General features: G+C 52.6%; 1 protein-coding gene across 2 annotated transcripts in view; it reads right to left on the reverse strand.

Annotated features, from left to right (window-relative positions):
• The window catches only part of DOCK2 (dedicator of cytokinesis 2), a 354,825-nt gene that overhangs the window by 201,887 nt on the left and 134,254 nt on the right, over positions 1-18,684 (reverse strand). For both annotated transcript variants that reach the window (XM_045820015.1, XM_045820013.1), the window contains exon 26: positions 17,841-17,968. In XM_045820015.1, coding sequence (XP_045675971.1) covers positions 17,841-17,968 — 128 coding nt within the window. The remainder of the gene's footprint in view (positions 1-17,840; positions 17,969-18,684) is intronic.

Genomic DNA, 18,684 nt, shown 5'->3' on the forward strand with positions numbered 1-18,684 from the left:
AGTGTTTCTTTTATTCAGATCCTTTAAGTTGCTTTGCGGGGCTGTTATTAAAATACAGCGGACCCTCCAACCTGCCACCTAGAGCAGAAAAAATTAGACCTCCCCAGGTCTGTAAGTCTAATGTCTTCCTGCTGGTGAGGTGCACCTGGGAGGTGTCTGCTTCCCAGTTTTGTTCTTCGAAACAGACGTCATCTATGGGTAAGCAACATAGCTAACTTTTGCTGAATTCTTAGTGCGTGCCAGTAATGAGCTGTGGGCCTTGTACTTGTCATCCGATGCATCTTGGGAAAACTCGGGGAGCACATATTGCCCCAGGTGAGCCGTTCTAATTATGATGACCATTCAGTAGTTTTAATCACTTGATATATGACAGATGCTACATTAAGCGCTTTTCGTGCACCATCTCATTTAATTCACAGAAAAATCTCATCCAGGCACCACACTGCTTCTCCCCATGCTACAAGTGAGGAACTCTGAGGTTTACACAACGTGTCCAAAGTCCCAGGACCGTAGGTTGTGGAGCTGGATTTGAACCCAGGTCTTCTTGGTCGCAGGGCTCACGCAGTGTGTACACAGCTATGGACGGCAACTTTGTGTTGCTTCTAATACCCAAATGGAAAAAGCAGGATAAATGTCCAAATGGCCCAGCAGCCACGGGCTCCCTTAAGGTGTCCACTGCAGAAGCGGGGCTCTGCGAACGATTTGCAATATTTCAAAATGCTTAACGGAAATTGTATGCTCTTCTTCAGCATTACCACGTCGGCTAACTCCAATGTCAAGGCTCCTTGTTTGCATGGAAACAAGACAGGGAGGCACCCCACTGAACTCTGCTGGCCAGAAAATCATAGATGGTGTGTATGTACTATTACTTCTTTAAATGTGTGAACGAATTGCCTCATGTTTAATACAGGCTGCTTGTTTGGGAGAGACCATATATTTTAAAACACGCATCCGTGGGCACAGGAGAAACGGCGGTGAAAACACCCTGGTGGTTACACCTTTGCTACTATTTGTCCAGAAAGCCGTTCAATGCCTCCCACGCCCAGCTTCCCCATGACCTTCCTCCATCCCTCCATTGCTGCCTGCCCGCTCTCCCCCATTCCACAGGAGGGCCGGCCTTTCCCCTCCGTTTCCTTGTCTCTGTGCCTCCGCGTTGTCAGCGGCCTTCACCCCAGTCCCGGGACGCCTTCGGCCACAGGCGGGGTGGGGGCCTCCAGCAAGGATCCGCAGGACACTGCTCCACCCGAACCACCTCCCAGACGCACCTGTGACTGTTCACTGCTGTTTCAAGTTCCGTGGAGAGAATGCCACTGTTGGACGTCAGGTTAATTCCCTAGAGTGGCTGAGATGAGGGGCTGGAATCGGGACAGAGAACCTGAAAATTTCTGGGCCTAGATGTCCTCAGTGGTTCTAACAACACGGCTCGACCCCACACAAATGACTCAGGGGTCCTTAGAACGGGGCAGAAAGGGGGAAAATACACAATCTTCTACCCCCCTTCCAACACTGAAAACACCACTAATAACCCATCCACTCTCTGGAGAAAGAACGCAGACATCACACAGACCGCGGAGTGACGGCCGACCTGGTTTTCCCCGCAGGGTCCCCCAATGTCACAGCTCCCTTGTCCTTTTTTTTTCCAATGGGCTCTTTCCCCCCAAATTCCCTCCAAGTCAGGCAGGTCCAAATCTAAGTTCTGAGACAGGTCTCACGAAGCCTTCCAGGACCCTGCGTCTCTGCCAGAATTCAGAGCCTGCTCTCTCACTGATAAGTCTGCTTACGCATAAATTATACCAAAAACTTGAGAAAAATCACCACCGACTGGAGGCTCTCGGATAGCACCCTCACACCTCTTTTCCTTTGCTGGGGAGGGAGGGAGGGAGGGAGGAAGCAGGCCAATCTGGCCAGAAAAGAGCGATACATCTGAGGGGTGAATGTGCAGCCTCTGATCTCCGGGAGCGGTCACACCGACATCCAACATCCGAGTGGCTCCTGCCCTGGAGATGGGGTGCAACTAAACGGGCCCCGCAAACCCGTCTCCACGGAGAGCAAGCCACGGAGACCCTGTGCCCCTGTCCACGTGCTGACGAAAGCACTGTCTCCCAGAACAAGAGCATTTCTCCTCATCTTGCAAAGCACAGACTCTCTCTCTCCCCCTCCCTCCCCACCGGCCCCCACACTGTGCGTCTCTCTGCTTTAATGTTGATAAAGCACCTGTGGTTTTTCCCACCGTTCCCTAACTGTAATGACAGCTTCAGCCTGTTTTAAAAGTCCAATCACATGTCTACTATTCACCATCACCCCCACCCCCCTCTTCTTGGAAAGTTTAGGTGGTGGGCTCCCTCCTCCCCCACCTTTCTCTCTCTCTCTCTCTCTCTCTGACTGACCTATATATTGAGGATAAACTTGGGACAGGGAGAACTAGTTTGTTTTTCTGATTGATTCCAAATTGTCCAATTTGACATATGGTTTCAGGTGACTTTTCTAGAACATGAGAATATGGCCCCCACTTGGAACCATGGCTCGCTCGGGTGCCTCCCTGCTGAGCTGCAGACAGGAAGTCCTTCCCCTGCAGGCTCAGCCCCTTAGAGTCTCAGCCAGCGAGAACCCGGACAAACTGGTCACTGTACTGCAGCCAGGTCACCTTGAACCAGACCTGCGTGTGTATGCCTGGACGTACGCTGAATCTCTTTGCAGTGTGTGCGCAGCGTCTGGGAGTCGTCTCCTGCTGCCTTTGTTCCTAGGTCAGGGCGAGCTCAGAGCCTTGGGGAGCTGCTTAAACACCAGCCATCGGGCTGCTGCTCCTCCCCAAACCCCTGCCCGACTGAAAAAGAGATGACCAGGCCGGTGTTCGTTGCGAAGGAGCATGTCCGGAAACATTCTCCATGTCTCATAGCCATGGCTCATGACTTGAGTGGTCCACAACCACGCTGCAGCTTTAGAATAACCGAGGGACTGTGCAAGTATATAAACAGGCCCACGCCCGGGTTCCACCCCAGACTAACTCTCTGGGGCTGAGGCCCAGGCACTGCTCTTTGTAAAACGTTCTCCACGTAATTCTGACATGCAGCCCAAGGGAAGAACATTCACGATGCGCTGTGTTCGGTCCTGAGTGCTGGGGATCTGGGGACAGAGAAAGCACAGGCCCTGCCTTGCAGCGGTCGCAGTGTGCTGGCAGTGGGGACCGGGGAAGAAGCACACAGTAAGGGGAGGGCCACACTGTGTTGCCCCAGAGCGCCGAGAAAGCGCAGGAAAGAGACAAAGAACCCAACTCGGGAGGATCTGGCAAGATGCCCCGAGAAAGGAACTGTGAGAAATTAACTGGGAGAATGGTGCACCTGCCCTGCCCTTTGCTAGAATAAGCAGGGCTTCTAACAAGAGTGCTTTTCTCTAATAAGACTACGGCCCAATAACACCTGGCTCAGCCTGGTATGTCCCTCCTTCCCACCAGCCCCTTTCCCGCGGCCTGTGCCAGCCTCACCCTGCTCACACTGAGTCTCGGAGTCCCACCGGCTCCCTAGAACTCCACTTAGTATCTTCCCACCATCGCGATGTCTTCACGAAGCAGAATCCCCCCACCCCCACCCCGACCTTGGACTGCAGTCAGCTCGTTCAGGGAGTTCAGTTCAGCTCGGGTCTGGGGAGGTTTTTCTTTCCCAGGCCCTAACCCACCCAGCCTTGGTCAGCTCACCCTTCCCGCAGAAGTCAACCAGAAAGCCCCTGTGTCTGAGGTGCCCTTCCCTACTCCCCACCCCCACACCGCCGCCTGCCTGTCTCCTACTCAGCGGTCAGAAAACAGCTCAGCGGATACCATCTGGAGGCCTTTCTTGACTCAATCACTCGAAACTCCCACCCCATCTCAGGCAGGGTGGGCGCTGCTTCTTCGTGAGTTTCCGCACAATTTTACTCCGACTTCTTGGAAGTAGGGAGCCGCATCTTTCAATTTGGAATAACCAAAGTGTGGCATCTGCTTGACACAGAGTAAGCGCTAAGCACATGGACAGATGCGTGATGGATGTGTCCGCGGATGGGTGGGTGCTGAGACAGATGGATGAAGGGGTGAGGGGCAGAGCCTCCATTTACGTCTTAATCAGCTCAGATTCTGATGCAAAATGAAAGATGTGCTAAGTCATCTATTCTCAAGAGGCAGAGGTGCCGGTGACATTTTTCCTTCCCTCACACGCATGCGCCACCACCTCCTTTTTTACCCCACAACCAAGAGGGGGCGGTGCTGTCACTCGTTTCCCAGAGCAGGCTTCAAGCAGACCAATAGGCTTCCGGGGGATCGGGGTGGGGGGTGTATTTTGGAAGGTTACAACTGCTCCTCTCCAACCTCCCCTGACTCGTGCCCTTGCTTGCCCGCCCCCCCGATGTAAAAGCACCGTCCCTCCTGTTCCCTGAAGACCGGCTCTGTCCACAGAAGGAAGTTCTCCACCTGGCACAGGAGTTGCTTTCAGACTCTGCTTGTCGAGTTTCCAGTGCCTCTCCGTGAGGTCCTGGGAGACCTATCTGTCCTCTGTCACCTGCCACAGCCAGAGCGGTGACTGTCAAGCCAGAGAGGGGCGTCAAAGAAAACAACAACACTAGCGTTGTCTTCATTTTTACATGTCTGATCCCTCACAAAAATGCATATGTTATGATGTCTAACAAAATCATCTCTTTCTCCATCTAGATCATACCTCTAAAATTAAAACACTCATTCTTTAGAAACACTCATTGCTGATTGCACAAACACTACCAGACACAAAAATGACATTGCAGACCTGGAGGTCCAACCCTGCAACATGTGGAGGTTGTCGTGTATCTGGGATTCCCCCGAGTCCTTATGCATGCGACACCCCCAGCAGCACGCAGCTCTGCCCCCCCACCCATTCACACAGCATACGCATTTCATTTACATCCTTGATGGACAAGGGGGGTCTCTGTTTTTACGTATCCTTTGAGGAGGTGTCAGAGAAAGGGCTGGATTCAGGTGGATTAAATTCTGGCTCTGCCACTCATGTGCTGTGCAGCTGACACCTATTTATTTTAACTCCTGTGAGCCTCAGCTCGTTCATAAGTAATGGGAGCGTGAAAACAATTTGCTCCCTGGATTATGGTACAAATTAATTGACTTCCGAATATAAGGTGCTTTACACAGTGTTTGACTTCCAGCAGGTATTCATCAACGGGTGGCTCACAAATAACAGTAATATTTTTAAATCTGGATCTGTTGTGAATTAGAATATAAAGCATGCGTGTGTAATTAAGATAAAACGCAAAACTGGATTCAAATAAATTCAACCTTTGGGCTCCACCGCCCCCCACCTGCTGCCGCCTTGAACACTGAAGAGTTAATAGTCCCTCACCTGCAGTGAGTGACAGGTAAAAAAAAAAAAGCTTGAAGATAACTGAAATCCATCATCCCTTTTGCACAGATATGTCTGAGTGACCTGCCTCAGATCACATCGACTGTCAGAACTAGAGCCGGAAATAGCACTCCCATGTTCTCTACAGCTGCTAAAAGGCTCTCATATCAAACACCACCTTCCCTATCACCACCGCCTCAACCGATACTGCAGGGGAAGCAGACATTATTCATCAATCAAATACTTGTTATGGGATTGTGCTGGGGCCAGAGGGGAGGAAAGAGGAAACATATTGAGTGTCGACCTAATAGTCTAACAAGATGTTACGTAGAGGTAAGCTGAGGCTCAGAGAGGCCAGGTAACTTCTCCGAGGTCACACAGTCAATCAGCAAGGAAGGTGGAATTTGAATCCATGTCTGTGTGTTTCCAAAGTTCACAATCTTTCCATTTAACTCAGTGAAAGTCGAGAGATATTTTCTGACTGCCCCATGTGTACAAGGTGCCGTGTTAGCATGTGGCAGTGAACGAGAGAGACACTGCATCCATGCGGCTTATTGTCTAATGAGAAAGCAGACAGTCTGAGGGGGTGAGGTGTAGGGTGAGTGCCGACCAAGGTGGAGAACCTACTGGGCTGGCCTAAGAGTTGCTTACATTTTTTTTCCATAGGATGGCTCTAGTAGTGCTTAGTTGTATTTAACTTCACTTGAAACAATTTTGTTAGATTGCATTGTGACAGCTGTCATATCAACATGCATTAAAAAAATGATCAAAACTGGTGAATTTCTGTGCAGCCATTTTAATGTTGAGTTGGAAGAAGATGTGAAACATTTTCGGTATTTTACCTTATTATTTCAAGAAAGGTAAAAACACAACTAAAATGCTAAAAAAAAAGATTTGTGCAGTGTATGGAGAAGGTGCATGACTGGTCAGACGTGTCAAAAGTGGTTTGTGGAGTTTCTTGTTACTATTGACATTTGGGCTAAATAATTCCTTGCTGCGGGGCTGTCTTATGTGTTGGACGACGTTTAGCAGCACCCCTGGCCTCTACCCACTAGAAGCCAATAGCAGGAGACAGCCGACATACTCAAAATACCCAAATCAATAAAGTTATTGGTGAAAATGAAAAATATGCCTTTTACTTTACGGAGAAAAAAACCCGAATGGACTTTATGGCCAACCCAATACAATGTTCATAAAGTATTCATGAAATGAGGCCAAGGACACATGAGCCCCCACCCAGGGTCCCTCCACAGAGTGTCTCTGTCCCAGGGTCCAGTGGCCCTGCGGGCTACACACCCCCCACGGGCCGGCCACCGCTACGGCTTGGCATCGCTTCTGCGGGAAAACGCATGCTGAATTCTGAGCCAGCCGTGAGGGGACAGTGCACCAGCGCTCAAAGGCGTGCTGCTTCGTATGTGCTGCTGAATGCAACAAATGTGCCTTCCTCACCAGGGTCTGCTGAGTATAAAAAATTAAAATGAGTGTCAGCATGTATTTGAGAAAGGAGAATAACTGAAGATGAAGGGATCAATCAAACCGCAGAGATTAATTATTGAGTGTCTGCTCAGAATCTGGCACCATGCCCGGGCCACGGAGAGGAGGAGGAGAGACAGAAGACTGGATCGGCTCCGGCCTTGCAGAGTCTGTGAACACCCACAGGGTAGAGGACCCCCATATCAGAGCACGCCCGATGGTGATGCAGTCTGTGAAAAATTCTAAGAGGCGGCGGTGGACACATGTCTGTGGAAGGGGCCGGCGGCGGGGGTGAGGGTGAAGGGGAGCTGCCCCGGGCTTCCGGAGACAGCTCGGATTCGCGCATTCAGACAGGGTTCGTGGTGGCAGTGGGAGAGGTGCTCGCCATGGAGAAAGGCACAGGACAGCGGGAAAGTGAATGGACCACCGAGGCCAGGGACCAGAGTTGGGGAACACTGGGAAATAAGGTCCCAGAGTAGTTTGGAATGAAAGAGCATTTGGTCTCGATCGCCTTTGCATCCACGGTGCCCAGAATGGGGCCTGGCAAATGCTAGGTGCTCAGTTCGTGTTTTGTGAGACGGAAAGGCATCGCCTTAGTTGAAAAGAAAAATAACAAGATAAAAAAAAACCCCACACTGTTAGTCCTGTTTCAACGTATGCCAGGCAGGCCTACTATGACAAGGAACAAAAGTAAAACTGCAGATAATTAAGTGCTCGATCCTATGATAAAATCAAAAGTTGTCAGACGCAGCCGGGAAAGTGATGCCACAGGACGAAAAGAAGCTGGAATCTTTCTTAACGGAAGGCGAAGTTGGGTCGGGCCCATCAGGAAAGGCGAGGTTTGCCCCTGGAAGTCACCGTCCAGATGCTCACGGCGGGGAGGCGGCCGCCACACGCCTGTGACACCAGTCACCCGGAGAGCAACAGGAAGTAGCAGGACTGTGATTTTACTGACTAATGTAGTGACTCACAAAAAGGAGATCGGAAGGCGAGATTCCAGTTACGAATCACTAACTGGAGACCCTCAGGACAAGCCAGAGTGAACGCTGTCCAGACGGAAGAGACAGGGGAGGGACAAAGAAAGGGGAAAGGACACGGAGGTGGGGTGGGGCGGTGCGATAAATGGTGTGCCCAGAACACACGGCGCACGGACAGAGAACGGTAGGAAGCTCCATTGAGTTTGAGGTCCGGGCGGAAGAAGCCAGGGGCCGCGTTCATAACAGAGCCAGAGAGACCTGGAGTGTGTCCTGCTGCTTGGAGAACCCGGGCTGAAACGAAACACTTCACTCCCAGCCTGTCCTGCCAAGGTAACAATGGTTCACCTCACGGGCGGTGCTCTAACACGTCCCTGAGAAAGTGTCTATTCCAGGACTTGGGCTGTTTTCTGGAGACTTCTCTCCTCTGAGCCCCCGGTGGTCGCCCCAGGTTGAGGGGACAGCTGGGGCCACCCCAGACGGAGCCGTGGAGCAAAGTCATCTTTAAAAACAAAGCATCTCCCTTCTCGCTTAACAGGGTTCGCTCCGGGATTTACATCGAGACCAGCCGGGCAAATCAAAGTTATAGTTCCCTCAGTAACTGTAACCTGGACGAAACGTGGCTATATTTTTCTGCTGCTGAGCAGGCTTTTAACTCATGCTCCCAACTGTGAAGGGAAGATTTAATTCAGACGTTATGTAGGAAAAGCTTTTTGGAAAGCAAGTGGCTGGCCCAGTGAAGGTTCGATGTAAATGGCTGTTCCTTTCAACTCGCGCTTTTATGCAGGATTCCCTGCAGACAGAAGCCTTCCGCAGCATCCTTTTGCGGGGTGAACAGAAAAGTGCCTTCTCCACCCCTGAGAGCTGCCCCGCTCGCTCACTCATGCGCCAGAATACAGCCTCGTCACTGCAGGTGGCCAGTGTTGACAAAGGGCCCTACTACACAAAGGACTGAGCGGAGACACCACTCAGGCACTTGACTGGGGTGGTGCGGGGCGGGGGGGTGCAAAATGTAAGAGGCTCATAAACTCGTAATCGAGATGACTCAACTTAACGCCACAGTTTTAAAAGTAAAAATCAATGCAAAAATCCATGACCGAGTATCAAAATACTGGCTACTTAAACCATACTGCATGGAAATATTATTTGTCTTGATGACTGGATTTGCGGTTGCCCCGGTACACGTTGCTGCCGCCCTCGGCCTGGCCTGGGACTGGGAGGCCGTCAAGGTGGACGTGGGGTACAGGACAGAAGGGGGTGCAGAGAGGCCATCGCCGATTTGGTGGCAGGCAAGCTCCTCCAGACCTTGGTCATGGCAGATACAGAAATGCTAAAGAATACTTCAAGAAGTCTTTCAGCTGGTGCCGATGGAACAGAACATGTCGGGTTATTAATCTTATGGGGGGGACTTCTAGTCTCCTCTCAACAGCAGCTGTCTCTTAATTTTCCAGGGGGATCCCCTGAGAACAAACAACCCAAGGGCCATCTGGGAAGTTATGCCAAACCACCCACTTTCCAAGCCCGCGAAGCAGAGAGCAGGCGGCATTCGAGCCCCAAAGGCTGGCCTGGGAATGACTGCATGGACAGGGCTGTCAAACAGCCCAGGTAACGTGCTGCAGCTCTTGGGGTCCCTGCCGCCGGGACGGGCCTGTCCGCTTCCCCACATTCCCAGTCCCCAGAACCTGGTCCTGGGTCAGTGCATGCGGGTGGCTCAGCCAAGTCACGGCCTCGTTGCTCAGTCGGTAGGTGTTACGTTCCCCTCCTCACGGGTCGGAGCAGTTCGCAGTGTGGAAGCCTCTGGCAAGCCTAGCCATTCGTCTGCGGATTTTGTGCTTTTCACTGAAAAAGCAGGGGAAACCCTTCATCCCTTCACACTGAAACAGGTGTGCTTTGGGGCACTGTCCATCCTCAAAACGCATCCTCTGTATGTGGGCAGTCCCCCCTGACGTACCTCGGAAATAATCTTAAATGTTCTTTAGTTTGAAATGTTAGGCTTTCAAGTTGCAAAGGTAGTGCAGAAAACTCTCACCCCCCTTCACCCAGCTTCCCTTAATGTCAACATTAACTGGAGCACAATGGCCAGCCCAGGAAATTTGTGGACATGACACTACGAACTAAACCACAGACCTGATTCTAGCGCAGCCAGGCTCCTGGCCCGTGATGCAATTCGGGGTCCTGCACTGAACTTAGCTGCCATGGTCCTGAGCCCCCTCCAGTGCGTGATGGGGCCCCGGGCGGTGCATTGTGGGCACGACCCCCCTCGGGAGTGGTGTCCTGTCCTGCTCAGCACGCCTTGTCAAGAGGCACATGATGCCGCCGTGTCCCTGCTGGTGCTGCCGCCTCTCGTCACGTGGTTCGGGTGCTGCAGGTCAGGTTTCTGCGCCATCCGGTTACAATCTCTCCTTTTGTCACTGGTAAGTGGATACTTTGGGAAGATACTTGGAGACTATGCAAATATCGTATTTCTCATCATGCTTTCGCCAACAAGCCTGGTATCCATTAGTGGTTCTTCTTCCTTGTAACAATGATTCCTGTGGTGTTTGCCCGATCAAAATGAATTTTTAATCATCTTTAAACCCTACTTGAGGCCAAAAGGACAAAACCGCCTGGGGGAAAGACAACACTCTCCCTGGGAAAGGGGCCGTTCCCATGGCGGTGCAGAGGAGACGTCTAGCTTACGCACAGCAACGGCAAACCCACGGCCCCCAAGTCGCCTTCCCACCCCTACCTGGGCTGGAGTCGGGGCCCTTGTCCTCACGGGTCTGTGTAGGTGCTCAGAATCTCGACGCGGCTAGCAGCGAAGCCATGGGCGGCCATCAGTGACCATCACGGCGAACAGCACAGATTTCTGCATCTCCGCTATGGGTGGGGCGTTCAGTCGGTCTTAAACACCACTGCCTCCCTGGAGTGTCTTCGCTTTGCGCCATCCCCAGAGAACCTCTGCACAGCGGCAGATGCAGGGGCCGAGGGGGAGGAGGGAGAGGAGACGCGCAGAGGCAGCTCCCCTGGGCCTTCGGGTTTTTATTTTTTATCATTCCTTTGAGTCCCGGGCAGTGGTGTGTTGGAAAGTGTTTACCAGTTGGCTCTTGAGGAAGAGAAAAATGAAAAGTCTGGATATACAGTGCTTGCCAGCTCTGTGTACGAGTCCCCCTGCGTCGCTGATGTCCAGCTGCCGATGTGACGTCACCGAACACGCAGCGGGAGCAGAGCGTGAAGCAGTATTCCCACCAAACGAACACGATCGACGGGAGAATAAAGTGTAGTAAGGTCGTTGAAAAGTGATGCATTTTGAGTCTCTATTTGTTACCTCTGATTTTAATTTCGTTTATTTAATTATAGATATTTATATAAATTTTTAATAATGGCAGTTATTTAACAAATAACTCACAAGATTCCTAAAATTGAATGTTTGGTTCTCTCGAGCTGGTGTGAGCCAGCTCCAGCATACCACCCCCTCCAGTGATTGTCACGAGCCCTGAAGCTCTGGACCCCCAGAGGAGCCCCTGAAAATGCAGGCCCCGCGGGAACACTCAGGAAGGAGCACTCGGGAGGTCCAGATGCCCTGCCGGGGCCGGCTCTGCTCCAGCGGCAGCACCTGCTGCTCCCTGGCAGCCCCGCCCCAAAGCCTCTGGTGCCACCAGAGGCTGGCAGGAGGGGGACAGAGCCCTTCCCAGGCTCAGGACGTATTTGCCATTCTCCCAGGAGGCCACCTGGCCCTTTACTGTTCCTAGACGAGTTGCAGGCATGGTTCAGGAGCAGCCTGGAACGGTGGACAGAGCACGGGAAGGCAGGAGAGAGAGGGAAGCAGGAAGGCCACGTGTCCTGAGTATATGGACTGTCTGCTGGGGGCAAGGCTGCCTGTTCTCACAGGTGTTCCTGTTGCCTGCAACCCTGACCACCCGGGGAAACAGCGTCCCCATTGTACAGGGACACTGTATGACTTCCCAAGGTTCCCCAGCTAGGGAGAAGGGGAGCTAGGAAGTACGCCCTCTCTGCTCACCACCATCGCCCAGCATCTAGCACGGGGCCCACGACGGGTGCTAAGTAGCCTGACTCCCTGACCCCAAAGCGTGCGCTTGTCCCTCCACCAGGAAAATGATGCTAGGACAGTGTGAGTGCGACGTGGTGGCAGGCACTGGTGCAGGAGAGGTCGCTGACTTGGGAATGCGATGCGGTGACTCCCTCCCAGCTCCGCCTTTTACCAACTCTGACCTGTGTCAGGTGAGTCACCTGGCCTCTCTCTGGGGCTCAGGCTCCTCGCTCATCAAATGGGGATAATAAGACCTACTTGCCACGCGGTGGCCAGAAACAAACCACTATGATTTATGAGAAAAGACTTTGCAGGCTACACAGTGCTGGGGAAAAATGTGTATTAGATGTCACTGTCTGTGACCTCATAATGTCACTCCGTTGGCCTAGCAAAGGCACAGTTAATGCCATGAAAGCAAAGGAGGAGCAAGGGGTAGGAAGGAAATGGTCTTGGGCATAGCAGAAGGCAGAGGGTTTGATCTATTTCAACTTCAAGTTGGGGGATTAATTAGCTGCTCTCTGCTTGGAATGCACCACAGACGAAGAATTTCAGCTAGCCTCGTCTCCCTGCCTTTTATTTGAGATACAAGGGAGCAGAGGGAAGAAAGCCTGCTGCTTTTGCACAGTGGTATTGATTCCTGGGAATTAAATGGTAATGCAAAGAGGAGGCATCAGCCTCCCTCCAGCCCTGCTTCGGGCAGGCTGCCGAGGATTCTGGGAGAGCACAGAACCCAGGCTGGCCACTGGGGATGCACTGCAGAGGTCCCCGGGCACAGAACTGCGGAGGGTGCTTCTTTCGCAAGATTCAGGTCAGGGGCAGAGCCGGACCAAGGGCACCCTCCGGTCAGACTACTCCCTGTGCGCGCCGCAGTCCCTCCCTCTCCCCATCCATCAGGCCCTAACAGAGCTGAAAATGCTGATGCGCTTCTGCTGTCCATGCCTGGTCCTCTTTGAGGGAGGGCTAAGCCTGGGAGTGCCAGTGTGTGTCTTTGTGCATTAAAAAATACATGTACCAATATGTTGATGAATTGCCCATAGCAGGTGGGGGAGATAGACGAATGGGAGTGGGAGATAGGGATGAAAGGTAAGAAATGCACAGAGAGAGAGAGAGAGACAGACAGACAGACAGACAGAGACAGAGAGAGAGAGAGAGAATAAATACGGGAGGGCCTTGCATAGCCCAGTGAGGACAACATGTCATGAACTGAGTGGGATCAGTTCAAGCCCTATACCTGATATCTAAGGAAGGCAAAAAGAGGAAAAAGCAGACATATCTTCTTAGACTCAGAGCAGAAGACCCAAGGGAGCAATCAGGCCCTGTCATTGATTTGGGCAAGTCACATTCACTCATTCATTCTTTCAATAGATAGCTTTGTGTGCCTGCCATTGGGGGGCGCGGGGGGGGGGGCAGAGAAGCAGGGCAGGCGTGGCTGATTCCCCCACAGGGCACTCCTGCTTCCACAGGCAGATGCGTCCGCAGCGGACGACACGCAGGTGCCACCCAGAGCGGGCCTACGCTGCTCCTGGGACCACGAGAGAGGAGGGCCGAGAGGGTGAGCGGAGGCTGCCTGGGGAGAGTGAACTTTCCTCCGACCTCCAGATGTTGGCGGGATTCGGCTCGGCACAGAGTGGAGGTGAAGGGCTCTTTCTGGCAGTGCCAGTGGCAGGCACCCAGCCCACGAGTCGGGGAGTGCGGGGTGTGCGGGAGGCAGGGTGGTACCGGCGGCGCAGGAGGACGGGGCGTGACGGTGGAACTGCTGAGGGGCCAGGCTGAGAGGCCGGCGGGGGAGTGAGGCTCGCTCTCTGAGCGTCTGGACACAAAGCCTGGCAGAGGACGGTGCTGTGGAATCCGTCTGGACACAGTGTGAGGGCACCCAGCACCCAGCGAGGGGAGTCCTCCAACCTGCCGGGGGGAGGTCGGGGAGGGGGAGAGGACATGGAGTGGAGACACTTCGGAAAGGAAGTGTTATCTGAGCCGAACCTGAAAGGAGACTGGCATCATACTTGCGCAGAAAGATGAGAGCTGGAAAGGACCTTCCAAGCAAGAGAAAATGCAGGAGCGAAAGCCCTCCCCACCGGCGTCTGAGCAGATGAGTCCAAACATCGAACCCCCCGACCGGTCATGACTAAAAGAGCGGGCCTCGCTCGAACCCTCAGGCCTGGTCAGCGGACTCCTGAGTTGACTTTTAAAGGGCGGACTCTGGGCCTGCCCTGCATCCATGATGCAGATACGGCCGACGCCGTCTCCCCGCAGAACCACGAGTCAGCTTCACCCACTGCGTGACTGGTAAGCAGGGCACAGGGCGTGACTCCCCTTGCCGTCAGACGGATGACATACAGAAATAAAAGCCTGTGTTAAGAAGAGAAGAGCCAACTCCCTCCTGCTCTGGCATGAAATTAAACTTTGTGAGTGACTCAGCAGATGCCAGGCACAGAACGCAGCCAGTATGAAACCTCCTTTTCCAAGTAACCTAAGTTGACAGCTCAACTTAGTCCACGGGGTGGGGGAAGGAAAGGCGGCGTTCAGAGGGGCAGAAGTCTGACCTTTCATCCTTCACCTGAGCCTGTCCCTTTCAAATGCTAAGAGCAACTACAGTTAGCAGGGCGAGGAAATTTAACACTATGGTGAAAAAAAGATCAACCCCCAGGCGAAGGGAGACATCTCATGACCTCAGTCAGATGCCACCCAGGGTTACAATGAATAAGGTAATAACAGAGAAACCAGCTTCCTCATGCCAGGCCTGCTGTGCTGGGGTGTAATTAGGGAAACAATGGAAACCTACTGGAGACAGCACTCTTTCCCATCCCCCAAGCACACAATGCGCCCCAGAAGGAAGCTTGGCATTCTGCACTGCAATTGGGAAGCTTCCACGTGTGGTTCCGCCCCTGGGCCATGGCTCCTGCAGCGGGAAGACACAGTCTGTGCTTGGGGTGTGGGGCTGGGCGGTTCCCCGGACCCACAAAGAACCAGTAATAAATGGATGGGTGGCTGGGCTATCATCTGCAGAGAGGAGCCTCACCATCAGGACAAAAATCCAGGATGTTCACCCTGGGAGCCTTTTTAATTTTCCTTCCTAATGTCCAATTTTGAGGAGTTGGTGCCCGTAGAAACTGAACAGCACATCCAACGGTCTGGATTCTCAAAGTCAGATATTTGCATGGGCCATGTCCCCGCTGCCGCACGAAAATGAATTGCTGAGTACAAATGAATGGCCTTGAAGACTTTGCCATGTTACGGTTTATTAAATGCCACATTGGAAGATGGCAGGTTTTGCAGACTGCAAAGGGCTCTTCAATTAGGAAGGTAAAGGAGTGAAGAGGAGCCCAACTGTTCTTCTGTTTCCAGGGGACACCAAAGATGGAGGAAAGAACAGGTCATAGGAGAGCAGTGGTTCTTAAGAGTGTCCCTGAATCAGCAGCATCCACATCGGCTGGGAACTTGTTAGAAAAATAAACGGTCGGGCCCCATCCTTCAAACTCGGTGATCAGAAACCTGTTTTCATAGCTCTTCCAAGTCACTCGGATTCAGGCTCAAGTGCCAGACCTTCTGCACTGGGGGTGCCGTGGTCCTCCACCCTGGCTGCCTGTTATCGTCACCTGGAAAACTTGTCACCGAGATGCCCCCGCCAACCCCAGGCCAATTACATCAGAACAGCTAGGGCTGGTGCCAACGAGGGTGACGCAAGTGTGCAGCCGGAGTGGAGAGCCACTGCATGCTTCTACGGCGAGGGAGATTTCGATTAGCTTCTTGGGGCTGGTGGTTTTCAGTTTAGCTCAAAGCGGTGATGGCTCGTGCATGAATCTCCGTCAGAGAAAAAGCTTGTGAGAAGTGGAGAGATTTTCATATCCAAGAGCTGGAGAGTTGAAATGTGAAGCTCCAAAAGCATCAGGATCATGTGCCAAACCCAATGGTAACAATAGTACTGAATAACTCATCCAGCACAGACAGCTGAGTTGCTCCTCCTAGGGAAAGGGCTGGGACAGTCCCCACAGCCCGAAGTCATTATGAAAGCAGTGCACTCGCAGGCAGCGAAGAGTGACACCCCACCTCCCACACGCCTCACCTCCACACGCCACAGTCCCCCAAAGGGAGCTCAGCCTCCCACTCACATCTCTGCTTTAAAGCCCCCGGCACCCAGGGCACAGGAGACAGTAGCCTCTTCTCGCCGGTGTCTGGTGTCACCCAGTGTGCAGACCGATGACAGCCTGTCAGGACGGAACTCTGGGAGGACACTCGCAGGGGAGGAGCGGGGTCTCGGCATCACTGCCTACCAAGCCAGCTGTGAGCTGGGGCCGCCTTACCCACGCCAGGAACTGGGCAGTTCGCCCACTGTAAGCACGCTCCTCAAACTGGGTTCTGCGGGCCCCCAGTCGCAAGGACCCAGGTTCTACCCCCACGAGAAGGGAGCTGAGTATTACTGAGATGTAAGGAACACTGCAAGTTCCTTTCAGCAGGAAGGGGAAACATCCTGTAGAATGTTTCTGGAAAGTTGGTGGGCCAACCTCCATGCCCTTGCCCTGTGAGAGTCAGGCCAAACTGTCCCCACACGTTTTAGGGCCAGCTGGACAGCTGTGAAGGTGTGTCTGAAACCGCCATTATCACAACATCATCACGGAGTGAATCTTGAGTACTGGAGCTTTCAGGTGTTACCCCCCCCCCCGCCGCCTCACTAAAAACAGGGTGAGGACAGAAAGACAATGAGAAGGAAAAGACCAGGCTTGTGCATCTCTAACGCCTATGATTACACGCACTTTGAAGTCTGGCCGACCTGGGTTTGAATTTGGACCACGCAGTTTATTTACTCTCTGGAGCTGAACGGTACGCTTATGAACTTCAGGTGTTGCATCTGCAAAATGGGAATCATAACCCTCAGCGGCACTGATCAGGGTGAGCAGAAAGAAGGCATGGGTCGCATTTAGCTCCGTGCCTGGGAAACAGCAAATAAAGTAGCATCTGCGATCATTAATTATTGCCCGGGAACAGCCAGCTGCAGCTTCACGTCCTCTGTGAGGGCTCGCCTGACAAAAACGTTCTCTCACACACACACACAAGCTCTCGAAGTCTCTGTAGTTTCGGTGCTGCTGGTATGCATCTAGATTCTAGTCATTATACAACGTTACACTGAAATTGCTTATTTTCATGTCTGCAAGGATTTTCTTAGGAAAAGAGACCATGCTTCTGTGTCCCTGATGTGCGGCACATACCTGGTGCATCACATGTACAGAAGAGTGAGTGAGTGAGTGGATGAATGAAGGAAGCAAGCTACTGTGTTTTCCTGGCAATGAGGTAAGAAGATTAATTAGGATAGCGAGGATGGAAAGGCCGACGCAGAAGAGAGATGAACAAAGAAATGGCTGACTATGGGGTCTGAGCGGTTTTCTAATTATAGCCCATCGCACAGACGGTTCATCTAGAAGGCCCTCTCCGAGGACTCTCCCGGAGTGGGGGCTGCGGGGGGGAGCTCACGCAAACACTCAGAAGAGACTTCCCGGTTGTTTGCCCCTGCCCTGTCCTCTGGACGCAGCCCACCTCGGGGCAGAGGCTTCCTGGACGCTCCTTCTGAGCGCTCTGCTCATTCACAGCGAGTCCTAACCACGTTCACCCTCCCAGCAGATGACTGGAGGAACAAGACCAAATGCAATCAGCTAGGAAAGCAGAACAGGGTTTTTTTTTTCTTCCCTTGGCCATGTAGGGATGGGAAACTCCCCCTCCCGCCCCTGCAAACCAAACTGCAGTGACGGACGAGTCCACACATGTCTTCCTTGCGCCATGAGAGGGGCTGTCTGACCAGGAGCAAGCCGGCAACAGGCCACACGCTCCTCTCCAGGCCCCGAGCCATCTCTCACCCCCGGGGGACGGGGGTCAGTCACTGGACAGGCCGGCCCGCCACGCGAGCCATTGACTTTTATCTTTAGATTTCAATTGCTATTCATAAGCATCGATATTTTAGAGGTCCGTCACGTCAGGCCCGGTCCGAGTCCAGGGCATCTACTGCGCGTCGCCGTGGGGACTCACCGCGTCCTGACAGCTGAGCACCTCCAGGATGCTGTTGAGCAGCTCGACGCAGTACTTCTTCTCCTGCTCCAGCTCCAGCAGCTCCTTCAGCTCCTTGGTGATGACAGGCAGCAGGATGTCCCGGCATTCTGGAAGGAAGGCGGTTCAGAGGCACGTTAGCGTCCTCGTTTCTTAGTTTCCGCGCTTTCTGGTTTTCAGGTAACTTTTTTCATGGAACAGGTAATTCATGAATATTTAAAATGTAAACATTAAAGATCAGGTCAACATTTCCAGGGAACATCACTCACAATTCCGGTCCCTCCCCCAGCCTGTTAGGACTGGCCATAAAAGACAGAGCTACAGAATAATCAAGATGAGATTTGTGTTTTAATCTTAAAAATTCATCCTGCTGGTATTCTAGTTGAGATACCTCAGTTAGATTGCATTACAAAGACATGAATCCCAGAGAAAAGGCCCGTTTGGAGACTTGAGATGTTAATAAAGATCTCCTTGGGAAGTCACAAGACTTTAAACGCCACTTAAAATGGAGCTAAATTAGTAAATTATCACGGAAAGATCTGGTAGTGAGTTCTCCATCCTAGAAGTACAGCATTTGAGCAGTAGGTCGCTGCCTACGGATAGGGATGGTAGGGGGCATCGGAAGTTGCAGAGGAAGGGGTGAACTGAATCACTGTCAAACCCATCGAGTGTTCTGTGGCTCCCTAAAGGAAAGGTTCAGAGGAAGTAGCAGGGGGAAGGATGCATTTGCTGGGTGGGAAGCCAGCGGGCAAGTTTATGCTGTTCACCAACCACTGTGCTTGTCGGGGCTACGGGCCAGTCCCCAGCAAAAGCAGGGACTTGTCAA

Source organism: Phyllostomus hastatus, unplaced genomic scaffold (assembly GCF_019186645.2).
Source record: "Phyllostomus hastatus isolate PE091 unplaced genomic scaffold, TTU_PhHast_1.1 phas_contig_150, whole genome shotgun sequence".
NCBI classification, from domain to species: Eukaryota; Metazoa; Chordata; class Mammalia; order Chiroptera; family Phyllostomidae; genus Phyllostomus; species Phyllostomus hastatus.